The sequence below is a fragment of the Talaromyces proteolyticus genome (genome assembly GCF_021365285.1).
Source record: "Talaromyces proteolyticus strain PMI_201 chromosome Unknown BGW36scaffold_4, whole genome shotgun sequence".
Classification (NCBI taxonomy): domain Eukaryota; kingdom Fungi; phylum Ascomycota; class Eurotiomycetes; order Eurotiales; family Trichocomaceae; genus Talaromyces; species Talaromyces proteolyticus.
Genome location: NW_025764280.1, coordinates 531,696 through 547,799, shown reverse-complemented (window position 1 = coordinate 547,799; position 16,104 = coordinate 531,696). Strand labels below are relative to the sequence as shown.

The following is a 16,104-nucleotide window of genomic DNA, read 5'->3' as shown; positions in this document are numbered from 1 at the left end:
GGACAACTGAACAATGCGCCTGGCCAAACGCCACTCTAACTACTAGCACGACAATGAGCCTTAATCCCCATTATTTAGCAAACGCCAGCTTACTCGGAATTCAAGTCCATGGCCAGGCCCTATTCCTAACCTATGCGACATGAGCAACTGAATTTGTGGCTTAGATGTATCCCGTCATCAGCATCCCCCATCCATCGCCCTCACTAAAGAAGACTCAACGGAAGGGAAACTTCCTATCGAGGAATGTCGGTCTCCAGAGTCAATTGACCTTGAAGGTCATGGCAACACATCGTCGTGGAGAAGGTTAGACGACGGTCGTGGCTGACTCTGTTAACTTTTTGATATGGAAGAGAGAAGAGAAAAAGAAGAGGAAAACGAAGATGGCGTGTGCGCGCAGAAATAGCCGTGCGGGTCGGGCAGCACGTGACCGTGCTCGGATTTACGATAATGCGGCCGGTGTCTACGACGGCCACTACGACAGACAACGCAGAGAACATCATCCAGAAACTGTCTATATTATCGTCATATTTAATCCTGCGGTGAGTCCGGCTCACGAAATGTACTGTATGGAAAAGATAAACCATTTTGACCAGACCCATTCGTTGCTCCAGCGAAATAACCCACTCCTGACAACTCGGAGATAAACCATCACTTGCTTAGGCATGTGCAATATTGGTGATCGACGGCATCCCAGCGGAGTGTTGTTGCGGGGATGTAGTCGGGCAGGTACCGGCTTTTAGAAGCATATCGGATGGTCGAGGCAAAGTCAAGCCCAGAGCATTATTACAATTGTCATATGTGCAAATAAATCGAACGTCCTAATCTTTCCGTTCGAAAGACCTCAACTGCCAATGGCGCCTTGCTGGTTCTTGGATTTCCAGACACCTCCCCCGACTGCAGCAGTGATACCGAGTGCGATGCCCACCATCGCTCCTACGATGATAAACGCAATCAGGAGCTTGACCGCGAGTCGTTGTTTCTTGGTCAATGATGACAGACAGTCAAACCGCCTCTTCTTCTCGGCCCACAATTTTGACCGGCAAACACCGTGAATTTCTACCGATCGTTTGTGTGAAGTGTTTGATAGACCGTTTTCCAAGTCATTGGATCCGTATCGTTCTGCTGAAATTGTGGCTTCGTTCTTGAGGTGCTCGAGTGAATCATTGTTATTGTGACGATAGAATGGCGAGCATGGCTTCGCTCCAACATGAGGGTCAAAATCAAAAGTCGGTTTTGGAAGGGACTCGATGGTAGGTGATGGAACTAGACTGCTCGAAGCTGTATGAGCGAGACTTTGCTTTGATACGTGGGAGTCCGCGGTGTTGTTTATCGTAGCGCCCACGATAGGTTCTGTCGGCAATTCCGATGGGTGCTTCATTATACCAAGTATATCGCGTTGTGATGCAGTTAATGCGGTAGTGTATGCGACGAGTCAGTCGCTGTATAGTTCGGATTGGTTTCTAAAAAGCTTTCCAAGGTCACTTCAAGACAAAATGGTAAGCTCGACTTGTTATCGAAAGATCTGCAAAAAAACCGATCCCTTGCGGACTTTAATATCCCCAATGACGGCAGAAATAAACACAACACTGGGATCCTATTTCAGCAGTTCAAAGAAGGGGTTGTCGAGATATTTGCGTCCGTCAGCATTCCTTTGCCAGTGATCGACCCTTTTTGTGCCTAGCAACCCGTTTGCATTCCTCTTTTCGACAAAGAATAGCAACAGTTTTCTCAAAAGGGATGGATGTGAGCGGAAATATTCGAGCCTGCCACAAATAGAAGAGAAGCCGTCCTGCGACTGCTTATATGTATACTGAAGAGTTGTAAGTCGGAACGAAAACAGGCAGAATTTGTCAATGTGACGGGAGCGCGTGGCTAAATTTGGAAGGCAGCGAAGTCATATAAGTTATAACTGGTTCAAAGTTTACTCATTGCCAAAAAGAGCGAGTCAACCCTTTAAGATTAAGACATTGGTCTGCACGGGGTCATACAAGTCACGTCCGAATTTCAATATTAAGTTCACTACTAACGGCTTGGGGGTACGTAGACTACCAGGTAGTACGGAGCACACGATTGTTATCATGAGCAGGCCCGTCACAGCAGTATCCACTTTGGCAGACTGGTCTGTCCTCTTGTCACTGTGACGGTGGACAGATATGCGACACTAATCAATTACTCCTACGAGTGGCGAGGGGAGGGCACGATCCCCTTTTTTCCGCAAAGTTTCGTTTGGGCGAGGCACGTGCCCGCAATTATTATTACTCTTACCGTAAGGATTGAGTTTTTGACCTACCTTTGAGACTTTATTGTGTAGCCCGGGATTCTTTCAATTATTATTTGGTCCAGCGTGCAAAAATACTGTTGCAGAATAACATTCTGGGTTCAACAGACGCCAGTCATCGGCCAGCCACGTCTGGCTCCCGAACTTGCTACCAGTCACCGACTCCTATCACAAACCCATCGGACACAGGTCTTTTGATCTACATCGCTGCATATACTCTGGTCAGACGTATCGCTATATGTACTACACAGCATCTATCAATCCCAGACGCAGATGTTCTCCTGAATCTTCTCTTCCCTGCGGCCTTCAAACGGCGTCGATTAATCTAGGGACAGCGCCTAAACAAGGAACGGACTGATTAGCTAGACTTGGTATGGAGAAACTCTAGCTTTTGCGCTCTTGTCTCCACTAGCCTCCGCTTTGGGCCTTTGACAAGTTTCGGTTTCGCTTTAATTACTCAATAGTAGTACGGAGTACTACGCACTATGTAGCACGGGGTGGCGTCTTTGAAGTCAATTAAGTTCTGATGGGAGATTCTTGCTTCTCGGTGAATATCCGTAGTCAGTTCGATTGGCAGCACGACATAGGATCGACCGTTTACAACTCATCACACAGCTACAACACACAAAGGTTCGATCATAATTTAATGGTATTAATATTAATAATACCTGCTGTTAATAGTCTGTTATTAGCCAAAGTTATGGTCCGTCGTAGACGGTAGGACTGAGGCTGATGCTGATACGCCGACGAGTGACATTAATCCAGGAACAGCAGGAACAGGAGGTACTGTCTGCATGCCCACGCAAGGGGCTTCGCAGGGATAGACTCCACACATCGTAGACTATTATTGTTGTTATTATTCGAGAGTAAACAACCAGTCGAAAAGAACACGCTCTAATTCCTTGTCACCCTACCCTGTAAAAAATTATTGGATTATGTCGCAATATCCTCAACGACAAGAACAGGCGACCTCCGTTTTGATTCTTGAAATGCGTGGCTTGACCCTAATCTCCAGACCACGCTGATTGGCCGCTTTTGAGACTGTTCCGTGGTTGGTCCTGGGATAGAGTTGTGACTATCGCGTAGTTAAAGCTTCGGTGTCATTGAGTCTCTGTGGAGTACTGCTCTACGGTGGACAGTCCGATGCTGGTTACTTGATAACAATTAGTGGTTTATTCGTTTAGCAGGTAATGCAATAGGTTAGTTGGCCGGCGTGTGTAGCAATCATAGATTAGACCTCTGCGGCTCGGCTGCACATGTGGAATGACCAGATAAAACTCGTCGAGTATACCTACGTGGAGAAGAAGTACTCAACATACGTAGACTAGAGTTTATCTTTAATTATTATACAATACATCTGCAGGCTGTTGTACGTATGTAATGTCGTGCATATGTTACATGTAATTGATCTATCAGTTAGATTTAATTTACCACCTGCTTCGAGTATGCATCTATTGGTTTCATATATATAATATTTCATGTAACCACATGCAGCTCAATTTTAATTTGATTGAGGTACATATATACTCAAGAGCTATCTATCAACAGATCAATGGATGTACCTTGCAAATGTCGCCAGTGACAATTGCTCGAGACGAATTTAACAAGTGATATATATATATCCGATAACTGGACAATTCAATGTTGAAGTTACTATCACCGCGTACGTACTTCTAGAATATACTAATCGCACAATATTCACCCAATAATCTATCCAAAACATGCAAACTTTTTGATTCATTATTCATCTAAACGGGTATCTATCGTTCAAAGTGGCATGTCAGCGACACAATATTAACAAAAATAGCGTCGTGTATCTACTCATATTAATCATCGTCAAGCCTCAGTCTGGAAAAAATCTTCCCGCTCAATGCCACTGCGGTCGCACATGCTTCGGAAAATACCGTTTTTCTCCCATAAATTCAATGGTGTGTCCATTTCCGCGATCTGGCCCTGGTCCATTACACAAATACGGTCGTACGTAATGATAGTGCGCAAGCGGTGTGCAATGCAAAGTAGCGTCTTTCCCTTGAACCCCGTGGCCATGGTGCGTTGAATCTTGCGGTCGGTCTCAAAGTCAACCGACGAAGTTGCCTCATCGCAGACAATAATACGAGAGTCGCGAACCAATGCGCGCGCAAGTGCCATGAGCTGCCGCTGGCCAAGTGAGAAATTAAGCCCTTCCTCATCCACCACGCTGTCGAGCTGGATCCGACTGCCGCTCTGCCCCGAATTTTCTGTTGTATCACCACCTGCGGCTTCCAATTCTTTCTCACCCGCGGGCTCCTCACCAATTAGATGGGACTTCCTTAAAGCGTCCCATAGTTTCAGATCGCTGTGCTCGTTGAATGGATCTAAATTCGACCGAACAGTTCCACGGAATAGCGTGGGATCTTGCGGGATAATCGCCAAACGCGATCGAAGATCATGCAGGCCGATTTTCGAGATATCGAGGCCGTCGATCGTGATGCTACCCTCAGATAGCTCGGTGATGCGGAATAATGCTGACATTATGCTGGATTTTCCAGCCCCAGTGCGCCCAACAATACCAATGCGCTCTCCGCCGCTGATATCCATGTCGAGACCCCTGAGTACCAGTGGGAGCCCGGCTCGATAGCGCATGTGCACATTTGAAAAGGTAACCCTTCCCTGCTCGGGCCAGCTGGGTTCAACCTGACCCAAATGTAGAGGCGCTTCTTCTTCTAGTTGAGTTCCATAATAATGCACACGTTCGGTAGCGTTCATGTCGTTTTCAACTTCAGCGAGTTGGCGGATTGTGAACTGTAACATCTGAACGATGGCAAGAATATAAGATAAGACGAGACCGGAAATACTAGGAGAGACGTCGAATCTAGACGTCACGACCAGGATACCAGTTACCAGAACCATAACGTATCCAACAGCATCAAGGCGGACACTGAGCCAGCGTTGGTTAGAATAGGTAAGAAAGAAAGCGCTGTCCATTTCATCGATTGCGTCGCTGATGCTACGACCGAAATGTTCTTGCAAGCCATAGGCTCGAATGCTTGCGACGCCGGAGATTGCCTCGCTAAAGCGAGAGAAAACGTGCGACCTTAACACAGCTTCGAATCGCTTCATATCTCGAGCTGATGCTCGGTAGTAATTTGCAGCAATGAGGAATAAAATCAAAAGAGGTCCGAATGCAATTGCGAACTGGATACTGTATTAGTTAATTGCTGTGAAAGAGAAGTCTAGAACTTACGTAGTGGAAGTACACAATGATCAAAACAATTACTGATATGATCATCGTTATGGTTAGGGCGTAGATACGCATTGCATCACACAACTCGTTATCCATGACGTGGATATCCTTCGAAAACCGATTTGTGACCCGCCCAAGAGGCGTAGTGTCGAAGAAAGACATGGGCGCACGCAGTACACGGTTCATCGCGCGGTGTAGCATAGTCCTGCTGGCGTTCGTCCCTGCGTTCGTCAGAACAGTGGAGTATATGAAAACAAAGATTGTCTGAGATGCGGCGAGAGCAGCATATCCGGCAATATATTCTCCCGTTGAAAAGGGATACTTGTCCGATGTCCAGTATGTCAGCCACAAACTTGTCATAATGTTGGCACCGTTTGTAAGCAAAATAGTGACGAGCACAATGATGACATTTAAAATGCTTCCGGTTGATAGGATGTAAGCTTTCCATACACCCCAGCCCACTGAATCTGTGGCTCGCTCCTCTTGTTGCATCAATGCCACCTGTTTGCCGGGTTTAGCCTTCTTCGCTGGGGTGTCTCTTTCAGCCTCTATTTTGTCGTCTTCATCTTTTTCTTCATGCTGTCGATCTTGAGCAGTGGTGGACATCAATCTCTGGAAAAGTTGACTATCACGCATTAAGTTGTCAAATGTATCTACAGCAGCAACTCTACCATTATCCATAAGAATGATACGGTCACAGCGGTTCAATACGTGGAGTTGGTGAGTGGCAAGGATTCGGCATTTGTCCTTAAGCAAGCCGCAGATAGCGTGCTCCATAATATGGCGACCAACGTGTGCATCTACGGCCGACAAGGGGTCGTCCATCAGAACGATATCAGCATTAAAGTAGATAGCCCGTGCAATATTCAAACGTTGCTTTTGTCCACCAGAAACTGTGATTCCACGTTCACCAATCTCCGTGCTATCGCCAGATGGAAAGACATCGAAATCGGGTCGTAGGGCGCAAGCATCAACAACTGTATTATACCACCTCTCGTCATAATCTTTCCCAAATAGTATATTATTTTTGACAGTGGCATTTTGGATCCAGGCATACTGAGGACAGTAGGCTCTTGAAGCACCAAGACGAATAGAGCCATCTGTTAACCGCATATCTCCTGCCAAAGCAGCAAGTAGGGATGTTTTCCCCGACCCAACTGTCCCAATCACAGCAAGTAATTCGTTTCGCTTAACAGAAAAGTTCAAGTCTTTGATTTTGAAAGGCTCGGCCTCGGTATCTGACTTCTCGCTTATGACTGGGGATTCTCGCTTCCGCTCTATTCCTTTTGTTTTTGAATCCTTTCCCTTATCGTTATTTGGCGTGCGTTCCCAGGTGAAAGAGGCCTTTTCCAAGCTGATGGCGTCAGTCATGCTATCATCCCATTCAATATCATCCTTGATTTCTTCTGCAAGAAGGAACTCCTGAATTCGCATCAGACCAGTCCATGCATCGGTAACTTGCCCGAGAACCTGCGGGAGTAAGTTCAGCGGCATGCGGAGGGAGTTGAAAAGTGCCAAGGACGAGAAGATGGGCGCCGGGGTGAGTATATGTTGGGAAAGCGAGTATGTGATGAAAGAAAGCATAGATGCAAATGTCGGCAAGGACATGGATATACACAAGACCGCATTTCGAATTGCCAAAAGGATCTGAATAGCGAGGATTTCACGTTTGCGGATTTCTTTCAGCCTTTCCAAGAAGCTGCTTTCCCAACCGAAAAATTTGACAAAGCGAACAGATTGTAGGATTTCCTGCGTTAACGATACTCGCTGATCGGTGAATTTATTAATCGCCTTTCTCCTCTTAAAGAGGGCCCTGACTGCAACAGTGACTGCCGGCATGCCAAGAACCAAGAGCGCAAACCCAGACAAAGCACTGTAGCCAATGTTGACTAGTAGCAAGATGAGGGTGACAATAATTGCAATGGGTGCAGTCCACAATAAATGGAACATGCCCATGGCAGTGTTGATTCGATCGGCATCAACGCTCATCAGGGTAATGATGCGTCCGTTACTCCAGCCTCGACCGTCTCCCGCGTTGACAGCTTTTCCAGGGCCTTTTACCTCTTGCTCGACTTGGGAGTTTTCCAATACTGTACCACCAGCTCTTGCACGGCCCGATATCTTCATCGTCTTGTCAAAGAGGATGTTGACCAACACCGCTCTCGCTTGGCCACCCACCATGAACCCACGGTAGATGAATTGATTCGTACCCAAGCTTTGCAATATTTGCATACAGGTAATTCCAACCGCGTAGCCGACTCCATCGCCGATATTCGGACCTGGCTGGTGTTTTTCTTTGGCTGTGTATGCTTCAGTAGCATAAGCAATAAGATATCGGGTCATGTATGGCGAAAAGACCATAAACAGAGAGCTAAAGAGCTGGCAAATGCCGCCGATCCAGAATTCAACTTTGAAGGTGTCATAGAGGGCAAATAGAAGCGGGTACTTGCCGCCTCGCTCTAGACGCCGGTCAAAGGATTCGTTGAGTTTTGCTTTGAGAACATAGACCGATCGATCAGGGTTGACTTTCCAGATATCTTGATGTTGCAGTGGTCGCAGATAACCGGTCTGGCGTGAATGTCAGCAAGGGATAATAAATATCGTTTAACGCATGTATTATTGAACCAATGAAATCGGCCACTCACATGCATCAACGGGGCCATCCACTGGAAGGAAATGAGACTGAAGAAGTTGGCGCCATGCTCGCGAGACACCACTCGCTCCTCTGGGACCGGGGGGATCTTCTGCAGGCGGAGAGGGTTGAATCTCGAATGCCATTTGCGTGGCGGAGAATTTCCCTTTGCTGGAGCCGCCTCTTGTTCAGTTTCTGCCGAAGCTGAGCTCGGTGAGTGACTCGACTGGACTGCTAGCTTCTCATCGAGAACAACAGCAGCAGCTCCCTCCTCGCGGTGTAATTCCGTTGCGGCGGCCTGAGGCAGAGCGGCCATCTCCACACCCAAAGTAGCAGGCAGTGCCGAGCTCACGTCAAGAGGGAAGAACTACGGAAGGACGATGACAGCGACGACGAAGTTCTGCGGACGAGATGCATACCGAGCCACGAGAGGGTCGGAAGAATGAATAATTTTCTTGTCGTGAGCAAAGGGCAATTGCTACTCAATTTTTCCCTCCATGCCATCGCCATGACGGAGTTAAGAGCAATGCCAGCGGCGATTGGGCGGGGCGGGCTCCACCGCTCCTCATTTAGGCAAGATTATTCCGTGTCCGATACTCATAGATTGCTGAATAATGCATTATTATTGTCGTCGCTTGTTGGACTTGCGAGGACAAACAGCCATTTCCTGTTGTTAACATACACATCTTTGTCCTGAACAACAGCTGTACATTGTGCCGTTCTATCCTTCATTATCTTGTGCAAGTACTGTTAAATTATAAATAACAAATAACACTGGGCTGTATGATGCGCCACGGACGATTCTACTTCCGACCCCCACCATTCCGATCAAGGCATGGCCAGTTCTGGATCTGCTTGCGTCGGGGAGTTTGTTGGTCAGACCAACAGGCCATCCTTCGCTTGTCGGCTTAGGGGCTATACGGAGTATACGGATGTGGAATCGCATACGAGATAAACAATCCCCACAGTGCTGAGCATGCCCATTGCTCAATGAGATCATTCTGCCGTGCTTGAATATTCGCTAACCCATGGTCTGGCCATATACCGCCACGTCCTCAACTCAGGACTCACAGAATTCTCTCTGCAGTAAAACTCGTCTTGGCCAACCGGAAGCTCGCAGATAAGCTTTGGTGCCGGTTAGCCGGAACAACCAAGCCAAGTTCTCACCAGCATCTTGACTTTTCTACACACTTTGGGAATGCGGGGTACAAATCTTAACGGAGCTTGATCTGAGTTAGAAGCACTCCGAATTCCGACTTTTTGGTGCTGCGATCACTAACCAATCTTGAAGAACACTTTGATCAGAGCCTCGGTAAAATTGGACTCCAGCCTTACTGCTTTTATCATTATGGGTGTCCAGTTTATTAATTATTTTAATGATTTAATCCCTCGTACTAAGAAAAACATACTATGATTGGACTATTCATTCTGCTGCGTACTATACCACGTGACTTTTGCAATAATCATTAATCATGAGGCTAACCCTGCCTCCTCAACGCTTATGAGGCATTATCGTCAGCCTACGGTTGTGCTTCCCCCACCTACATATCATCAACCGGGTCGCCAATGTGGCTGCGCACAGCTTACTCCTATGAGGGAAATTTGCAGTGGGCGCTCAGGCTGGCATATGCCCAGGAAGCCCCCTATTTAATCCCTTTTCCCTGGCCATATCGGCGGGTTGAATTTGCTCCTGTCTGCACTTCCGCGACCGTGGGTTTGCAACCACCAGTACAGAGAAGCCAAGACTCGCATACGCTGGCTTGGACTGGAGCTACAAACCATGCTATGTCGATCCACCAAGTCCTGGATGGGACTTAGTTGTCTACTCCAATCTTCACCTTTTTCTCAGGCGGAGGAACGACTTCGTCTTCTCCCTTGCCTGAAAGTGTTGGAAGTTCTTTCACAGCCTGTTCGATAATGTTCAAGGCTGACTGTATCTCCTCCTCGGTGATCACCAGAGGCGGGGCGAGACGTATGATATTCTGGTGAGTCGGTTTGGCCTAAAAACAATCCAAGTCAGCATAATACTATCATTGTCAAGCATGGCGAAGTTGCTGATTTAGATACACAGAAATAAAAATGGGACACTCACAAGCAAGCCCTTGCTCTTCATCAACATGCAGAGATCCCAAGCGGAATGTCCGTTGGTCTTGCTTTCATCAATAACAATGGCATTGAGCAATCCCTTGCCACGGATGGTCTGGATCACAGGGCTTTGAATCGCTTCGAGTCCCTTGCGGAAGGTCTGACCCAGCTGTTCAGCACGTTCTACCATGTTTTCCTCGCGGATGATCTCGAGAGCTCGAATCGCAATGGCAGAACCGAGAGGGTTACCTCCATACGTCGATCCATGAGTACCAGGTTCTACGGTAAGCATGACGTCCTTGCGACCGAGCACACAAGAAACAGGATACATTCCTCCAGAAATCGCTTTTCCAAGCAGAACCAAATCAGGCTTAATGCCGCTCCATTCGTGGCAAAGAAGTTTGCCAGTACGGGCAATGCCTGTTTGAATCTCGTCGCAAATAAGGAGGACGTTGTGCTTGTCGCACAAAGCTCGGGCCTCTTGAAGATAATCATCATCTGGCACGACAATCCCAGCTTCACCCTGAATAGGCTCCACCAAGAACGCTGCTAGGTTGGAGCCAGCCTTCTCGAAGGCTTCGCGGAGAGAAGCCTTGTCGTTGTAGACAATTGGCTTGTCAGTCCCAGGGATAGAGTGACCGATGTTTGGCAAGTACGGGCCATAGTTTTCTCGTGACTCGGGATCCGATGAAAGCGAAATCGCGGCAAACTAGAACGGCTTCAGTCAGCGTTGCTCTCAATTGGCATGAATTCCCTGGTAGCTTACCGTGCGACCATGGAAGTTGTTCTCAACACTGAGCACGAGAGCCTCGTTCTCAGGAATGCCCTTGACCTTGTAGCCCCATTTTCTGGCAATCTTGATACCAGTTTCCACCGCTTCTGCACCAGTGTTCATGGGTAGGACCATGTCGAAGCCGAAAAACTTGGTAACAAACTCGGCAAACTTGGGGAATACGTCATTGTAAAAGGCGCGCGAGCTCAGAGTCAATCGCGATGCTTGCTCGACCAGGACTTTGACAAGCTCAGGATGGCAGTGTCCCTGATTGACAGCGGAATAGGCAGACAGAAAGTCCAGGTAGTGGCGACCCTCAGGATCCCACACGGACGTTCCTGAAGCGCGGGCGAAGACTACCGGCAAAGGATGGTAGTTGTGGGCGGCATAGTCATGCTCGGTTGCAATAGCGGCGTCGCTGGAAGCGGCATGGAAGGTGGACTGGCTGGCCTTTGAGGAGGGGGTGGCATTTTGAGCCGCGATTGCGCTGGGGGCCATGTTTGCAAGAGTGATTACCTCACTGAGATTGATTCTTTGGTGTTGAGGTGGTGGGGGGTGGTTTTATTCTTTTCGAGTGGCATTCACGGTCAGTCTTCAGAGCGACGTGGGTGGTTTCTTGGAGGAGAAGAATTGAAGCGAAAATGCGGGAGTAAGAAAGGAAAGCGCATCCATATGACAGAAACGACGAGGGAAAGTATGACGCTGGAACTAGACCTCTAAGTGCAGGTGTATGCGTTCTCGACGTAACCAGCGAGCCCGGCGGCCGGCCCGGTGCTAGCCGTCCACTCACACGCCGCGCATTTCCTTGAGCCCACTTTCCGCGCATGTTCATTGGCCTGTGTGGAGTCCCGCTGCGTCATGTGACTTCCACCAAGATCCCGGTGTAGGCGCCCACTTGATTGGCTGGATTCCGTGTTAGCATTCCGTGTGACAGAGAACATTTGACATTGTTAAATATTATTATTATGACTTATTAATACTATTAAGAACTGAAACCCATTCGTGTTTACGTAATATTCTCGTCTGCTGAGAAGGGGCACAGGAGATGCGCTACTGTATAGACCTCGGCCGCTAATTGGCTACATTTTTTAAATCGCTGAATACTGGCTGTCGAGCACAGCATAAGGTAGTGCAATACCAGCATTGTCATACGTTATATATTAGTCTTGGATCGGAAACACCAACAGTAATCACGATTATGGTTCGTAGTCGTAAGAAAGGCAATAAATAAGTTGAGTAACTACGGCGTGGCTGTTGTGGTAGCTCTGGCCCGCCGATTGCCGCCACCAACCTTCCACCGCTCAACTCAACTCCTCCACAATTGCATTTCATCATCGCAGAAGAGAGATCCGCATTGACCCCGGCATGCTGCTGCACGCACACCATGTCGTTGGCATCGTCAGAGCTGTCGCTCGTATCAAGTGACATGAGCAGTTCTTTAACCAGGTCTGTCCACCAGCTTAGGCGCAGCACTGCCGCTCAAGCAACGCCGCGTAACATTCTACTGTTTCTTGTCGCATTCCGCATCCTCAACGCGCTCAGTGTCCGCACCTTCTTTCAACCCGACGAATTCTTCCAGTCGCTGGAACCTGCCTGGCAAGCTGCATTTGGACAGGATAGCGGTGCTTGGATTACTTGGGTGAGTGTTTTTGTCCGTGTCGGTACTGATTCTAGGCTGACATCGAATGCGACAGGAATGGAAACACGAGCTACGATCTTCTATCCACCCTCTATTTTTCACAGCAGTATATTATGTCACCGGACTAGTCGCTTGGGCTACGCGTCTATCGCCTTTGACGGCGGCAGATCTCCTCATCGCTACTCCGAAAATCGCGCAAGCTATCATTGCCGCCGCAGGTGACTATTACACATGGAAAATAGCTGATAAGGTGTATGGGTATGATAGCTACGGTGCTTGGGCTACGGTATTTTGCGCCTATACGACTTCTTTAAACCTCTACTAATGACATACAATTAGCTGGCGTTGACTGTGTTGAGCCCATGGCAATGGTTCTGTTCAACGAGGACATTCTCCAATTGCGCCGAAACTACCTTGACAGTAATTGCGCTATATTTCTGGCCATGGGATTGGTTTCTCGACATCCGAGACGAGGAGAAAGAGGAAGAAGGCGAGACACAAGGCCTAGATAATAGCATTGAGAGTGCGAGTAGACTTTCAAGGTACAGATGGCCTGGACTGAACGGCGACATTTTCACCATCATGTTTCTAACAGTCGCACTGCCCAGTCTTCGAAAGAGCCTTCTGCTTGCAGCATTTGCATGCGTGCTGCGACCTACAAATGTCCTAGTATGGGCATGCCTGGCTGGTTTTGCCATGTACTACGGCCCCAAGTCGATAACTCCGATCCTTATTAGAGAGACCGTTCTTTGCGGGTAAGTTTGGTGCAAATTGTAATGACTTGGATACTCATAGTTTGCAGATCAACAGTTCTTGGTCTTTCGATTCTCATTGACCGCTTTTATTATGGGATTTGGGCATTTCCTTTCTTCAAGTTTCTTTATATCAACGTCGCTCAGTCAATTGCAATCTTCTACGGCCACAACGACTGGCACTACTATCTTTCACAAGGGTTTCCCTTGCTGTTGACAACTGCCCTTCCTTTCGGCTTACTTGGTCTATATCAGTCTCTCCGATCGGCTGGTTCAGCAACACCTAATCGTGGCTCCTTGATCAAGTTCCAGCTGGCTTCGGTATGTCTTTTTATGCCAGCCGTGCTTTCTTTGATAGCCCATAAGGAAGTGAGATTTATATATCCTTTGCTACCTGCTCTACATGTCTTGGCCGCGGAACCTCTTGTGTCCTGTTACCTCCCGGCTGTTTCATCATCGTCGAGCTTTTATCTTCCGCGCAGACTCACGCTAGTTTTTCTTGTCCTCGTGAATCTTTTCATTGCGTTTTATACTACACTGGTCCATGCTTCAGGGCCTGTGACTGTCCTTTCTTACTTGCGGGAGCAACATGTAGCGCACCAGAAAACTATTGGTACCCCGAATGCTCCTTATCCCTCGTATGGATTTACTCGGCCTGCGCACGATGCGGTACATAATATGTCCGTTGGCTTCCTCATGCCCTGCCACAGCACACCGTGGAGATCTCACCTTGTTTTCTCTTCAATAGAGTCCTGGGCTTTGTCCTGTGAACCCCCGGTCGGATTGAACGAGACTCAAAAGAAAGTATACTTGGACGAAGCAGACCAATTCTATGAAAACCCGACAAACTTTCTACAACAACATATGGTCGGCGGATTATGGCATGTTCCTCGACGTCCATCATACCTATCGCTCGGACCTCCTCAGCCAACATCCTATAGTCAAACTCTACCCCGCAAAGAATACACCCACGAATGGCCCGATTACCTGGTTTTCTTCGCACAACTAGAACCAACAATCCGTACCGCTCTTCGCAGTACCTCGTATGCAGAATGTTGGCGAACATGGAGCACTGCGTGGCATGACGACTGGCGACGGAAAGGTGATGTTGTTGTCTGGTGTCTCGATCCGAATGCGCAGGGAGAATGGCGAAAATCCCAGCAAGAAAAGCACGTCGAACGCCGTGACCAGCAGTTCGAGCGCATCATCTCGGGATTCAAAAAGGAAGCCAAAATCAGTTCTACGCGAGCAAGTCCGTGGGATATCTCGAGTTTCTGGGACAAGAATAGAATGTTTCACACGACCAGCACCACGACGTCGTGGTACAGTTCGCTATTCAATCGATGGCCGTTTACACCAAAAAGGTCATCGACATCATACCTTCCGTCATGGCTAAGAAATTCATGGCCGACCTCTTCTAAGAAGAAAAACTTGGCATCTTATCTGCCGAAATTTCTACAGAGCTTTTTTAACATTAATAATAGTAATTTTCCATGGTTCCAATTCTCATGGCCATCGTCATCGTTTTGGCCCTGGAATACAAGACAAAGAGCAAAGAGAAACGCTGGATACCCCAGGATACCCGAGTTTGAGCGAGATTTATGGAATTAATATCTTGAAATTTTCTTTCTACTCCGCATTGCTTATGTGAGGTTCTTTGAAAAGAGTCTGGACTTGGTGATTGTATATAGATGGCTTTGAGATCTTAATTCTTAGTTTTGAGAAGCCAACGGTTATATCAACATTAATCAATAATTGCTGAGCAATTGTTTAGAGGCTGCAGTTTTACAAAAATATCAATGGATCACTCGATAGTAGCGACTGCTGCTGGGGTTGTCTCAATGTAGGCTTGTCGATTCGGTGCTTCCTTAGGGTTCAACAAAATTACAATTAACTACTACTCCTGTTAATGTGACCTGTAGTCGGTACGATTGGTATTTAAGTACCGCCTCTACTGGCTTAGATAGAGATGAGACAAAAGTCACAAGCCCTGACGGACTCCATCATGAAATCGATGAAAACTTGAATTTTTTTGTGGCTAATGGTATTGCCTACGACTCTTGACGGTGTTTCGTATCACTAGCTATGCAATTATTGCTAAATTGTCCCTTCACAGGTTTAACCAAAATATTGATTATTTCATTGCAAAGTTGATATCATGGTAACACTTCTGGCTCTAATGACATACATAAAATCAAAGCGAAGATATAACGACGCACATATTCAAACACATGTCAACTGGTCAACTGTCGAGGCCGAAAATGTTCTGGAAAATGGCATTAGTATTACTCCTCAGTTAAAACTAGCATGGTCAAATTTTTATATGACCTCTAGGCTGAAAAGTTACTAGAAAGTTATGTAAGTACTATTGGTAAATATAAAAATAAGCATATCTTTTCACCGTTAGTGTATGGCCTTGTAAAGGTTGGGATACTAGCGTCCTATGGCAATCATCCAATTCTATAACTATAGGCAACGAAATCAATAGATCGAGTTAGCAGCGCTATGCCTTCTAGTATTACATCTTCCTGTTTTTTTAGTACGTATGGCAAGATATTCTGAGGCCAACAGAAATTCTTAGTCATTAAAGCTACACTAAGGTATGGGTGTACTCCATTCGGCAAGACCAGAGCCTTGTTTTAACAACTAGGTCACGTAGTAGCTGATTATTCTATTAATAATATTATAAAACCGCAATCGTTTCGTAGTTCCTGCCGCCCTTA

General features: G+C 47.2%; 4 protein-coding genes across 4 annotated transcripts; 1 reads left to right on the top strand and 3 right to left on the bottom strand.

Moving 5' to 3' along the window:
* Positions 1-484: 484 nt before the first annotated feature.
* On the bottom strand, positions 485-1,583 carry BGW36DRAFT_373787 (uncharacterized protein). Its single transcript, XM_046215621.1, has one exon. It carries the CDS (start codon positions 1,376-1,378, stop codon positions 842-844), a length of 537 nt encoding a protein of 178 aa, XP_046073985.1. The 5' UTR covers positions 1,379-1,583; the 3' UTR covers positions 485-841.
* A 2,210-nt stretch (positions 1,584-3,793) lies between these two features.
* Positions 3,794-8,602, bottom strand: BGW36DRAFT_373785 (putative ABC multidrug transporter). Its single transcript, XM_046215620.1, has 3 exons — positions 8,147-8,602; positions 5,502-8,069; positions 3,794-5,452 (listed from the first exon to the last, which is right to left on the bottom strand). Exons 1-3 carry the CDS (start codon positions 8,447-8,449, stop codon positions 4,115-4,117), a joined length of 4,209 nt encoding a protein of 1,402 aa, XP_046073984.1. The 5' UTR covers positions 8,450-8,602; the 3' UTR covers positions 3,794-4,114.
* A 918-nt stretch (positions 8,603-9,520) lies between these two features.
* On the bottom strand, positions 9,521-11,985 carry BGW36DRAFT_373782 (putative L-ornithine aminotransferase Car2). Its single transcript, XM_046215619.1, has 3 exons — positions 10,985-11,985; positions 10,226-10,927; positions 9,521-10,133 (listed from the first exon to the last, which is right to left on the bottom strand). Exons 1-3 carry the CDS (start codon positions 11,486-11,488, stop codon positions 9,948-9,950), a joined length of 1,392 nt encoding a protein of 463 aa, XP_046073983.1. The 5' UTR covers positions 11,489-11,985; the 3' UTR covers positions 9,521-9,947.
* A 223-nt stretch (positions 11,986-12,208) lies between these two features.
* Positions 12,209-15,242, top strand: BGW36DRAFT_316042 (putative mannosyltransferase). Its single transcript, XM_046212554.1, has 4 exons — positions 12,209-12,629; positions 12,685-12,915; positions 12,969-13,384; positions 13,432-15,242. The coding sequence occupies exons 1-4, from the start codon at positions 12,375-12,377 to the stop codon at positions 14,990-14,992; spliced, it is 2,463 nt and encodes an 820-aa protein (XP_046073982.1). The 5' UTR covers positions 12,209-12,374; the 3' UTR covers positions 14,993-15,242.
* The last annotated feature ends 862 nt before the right edge of the window (positions 15,243-16,104 follow it).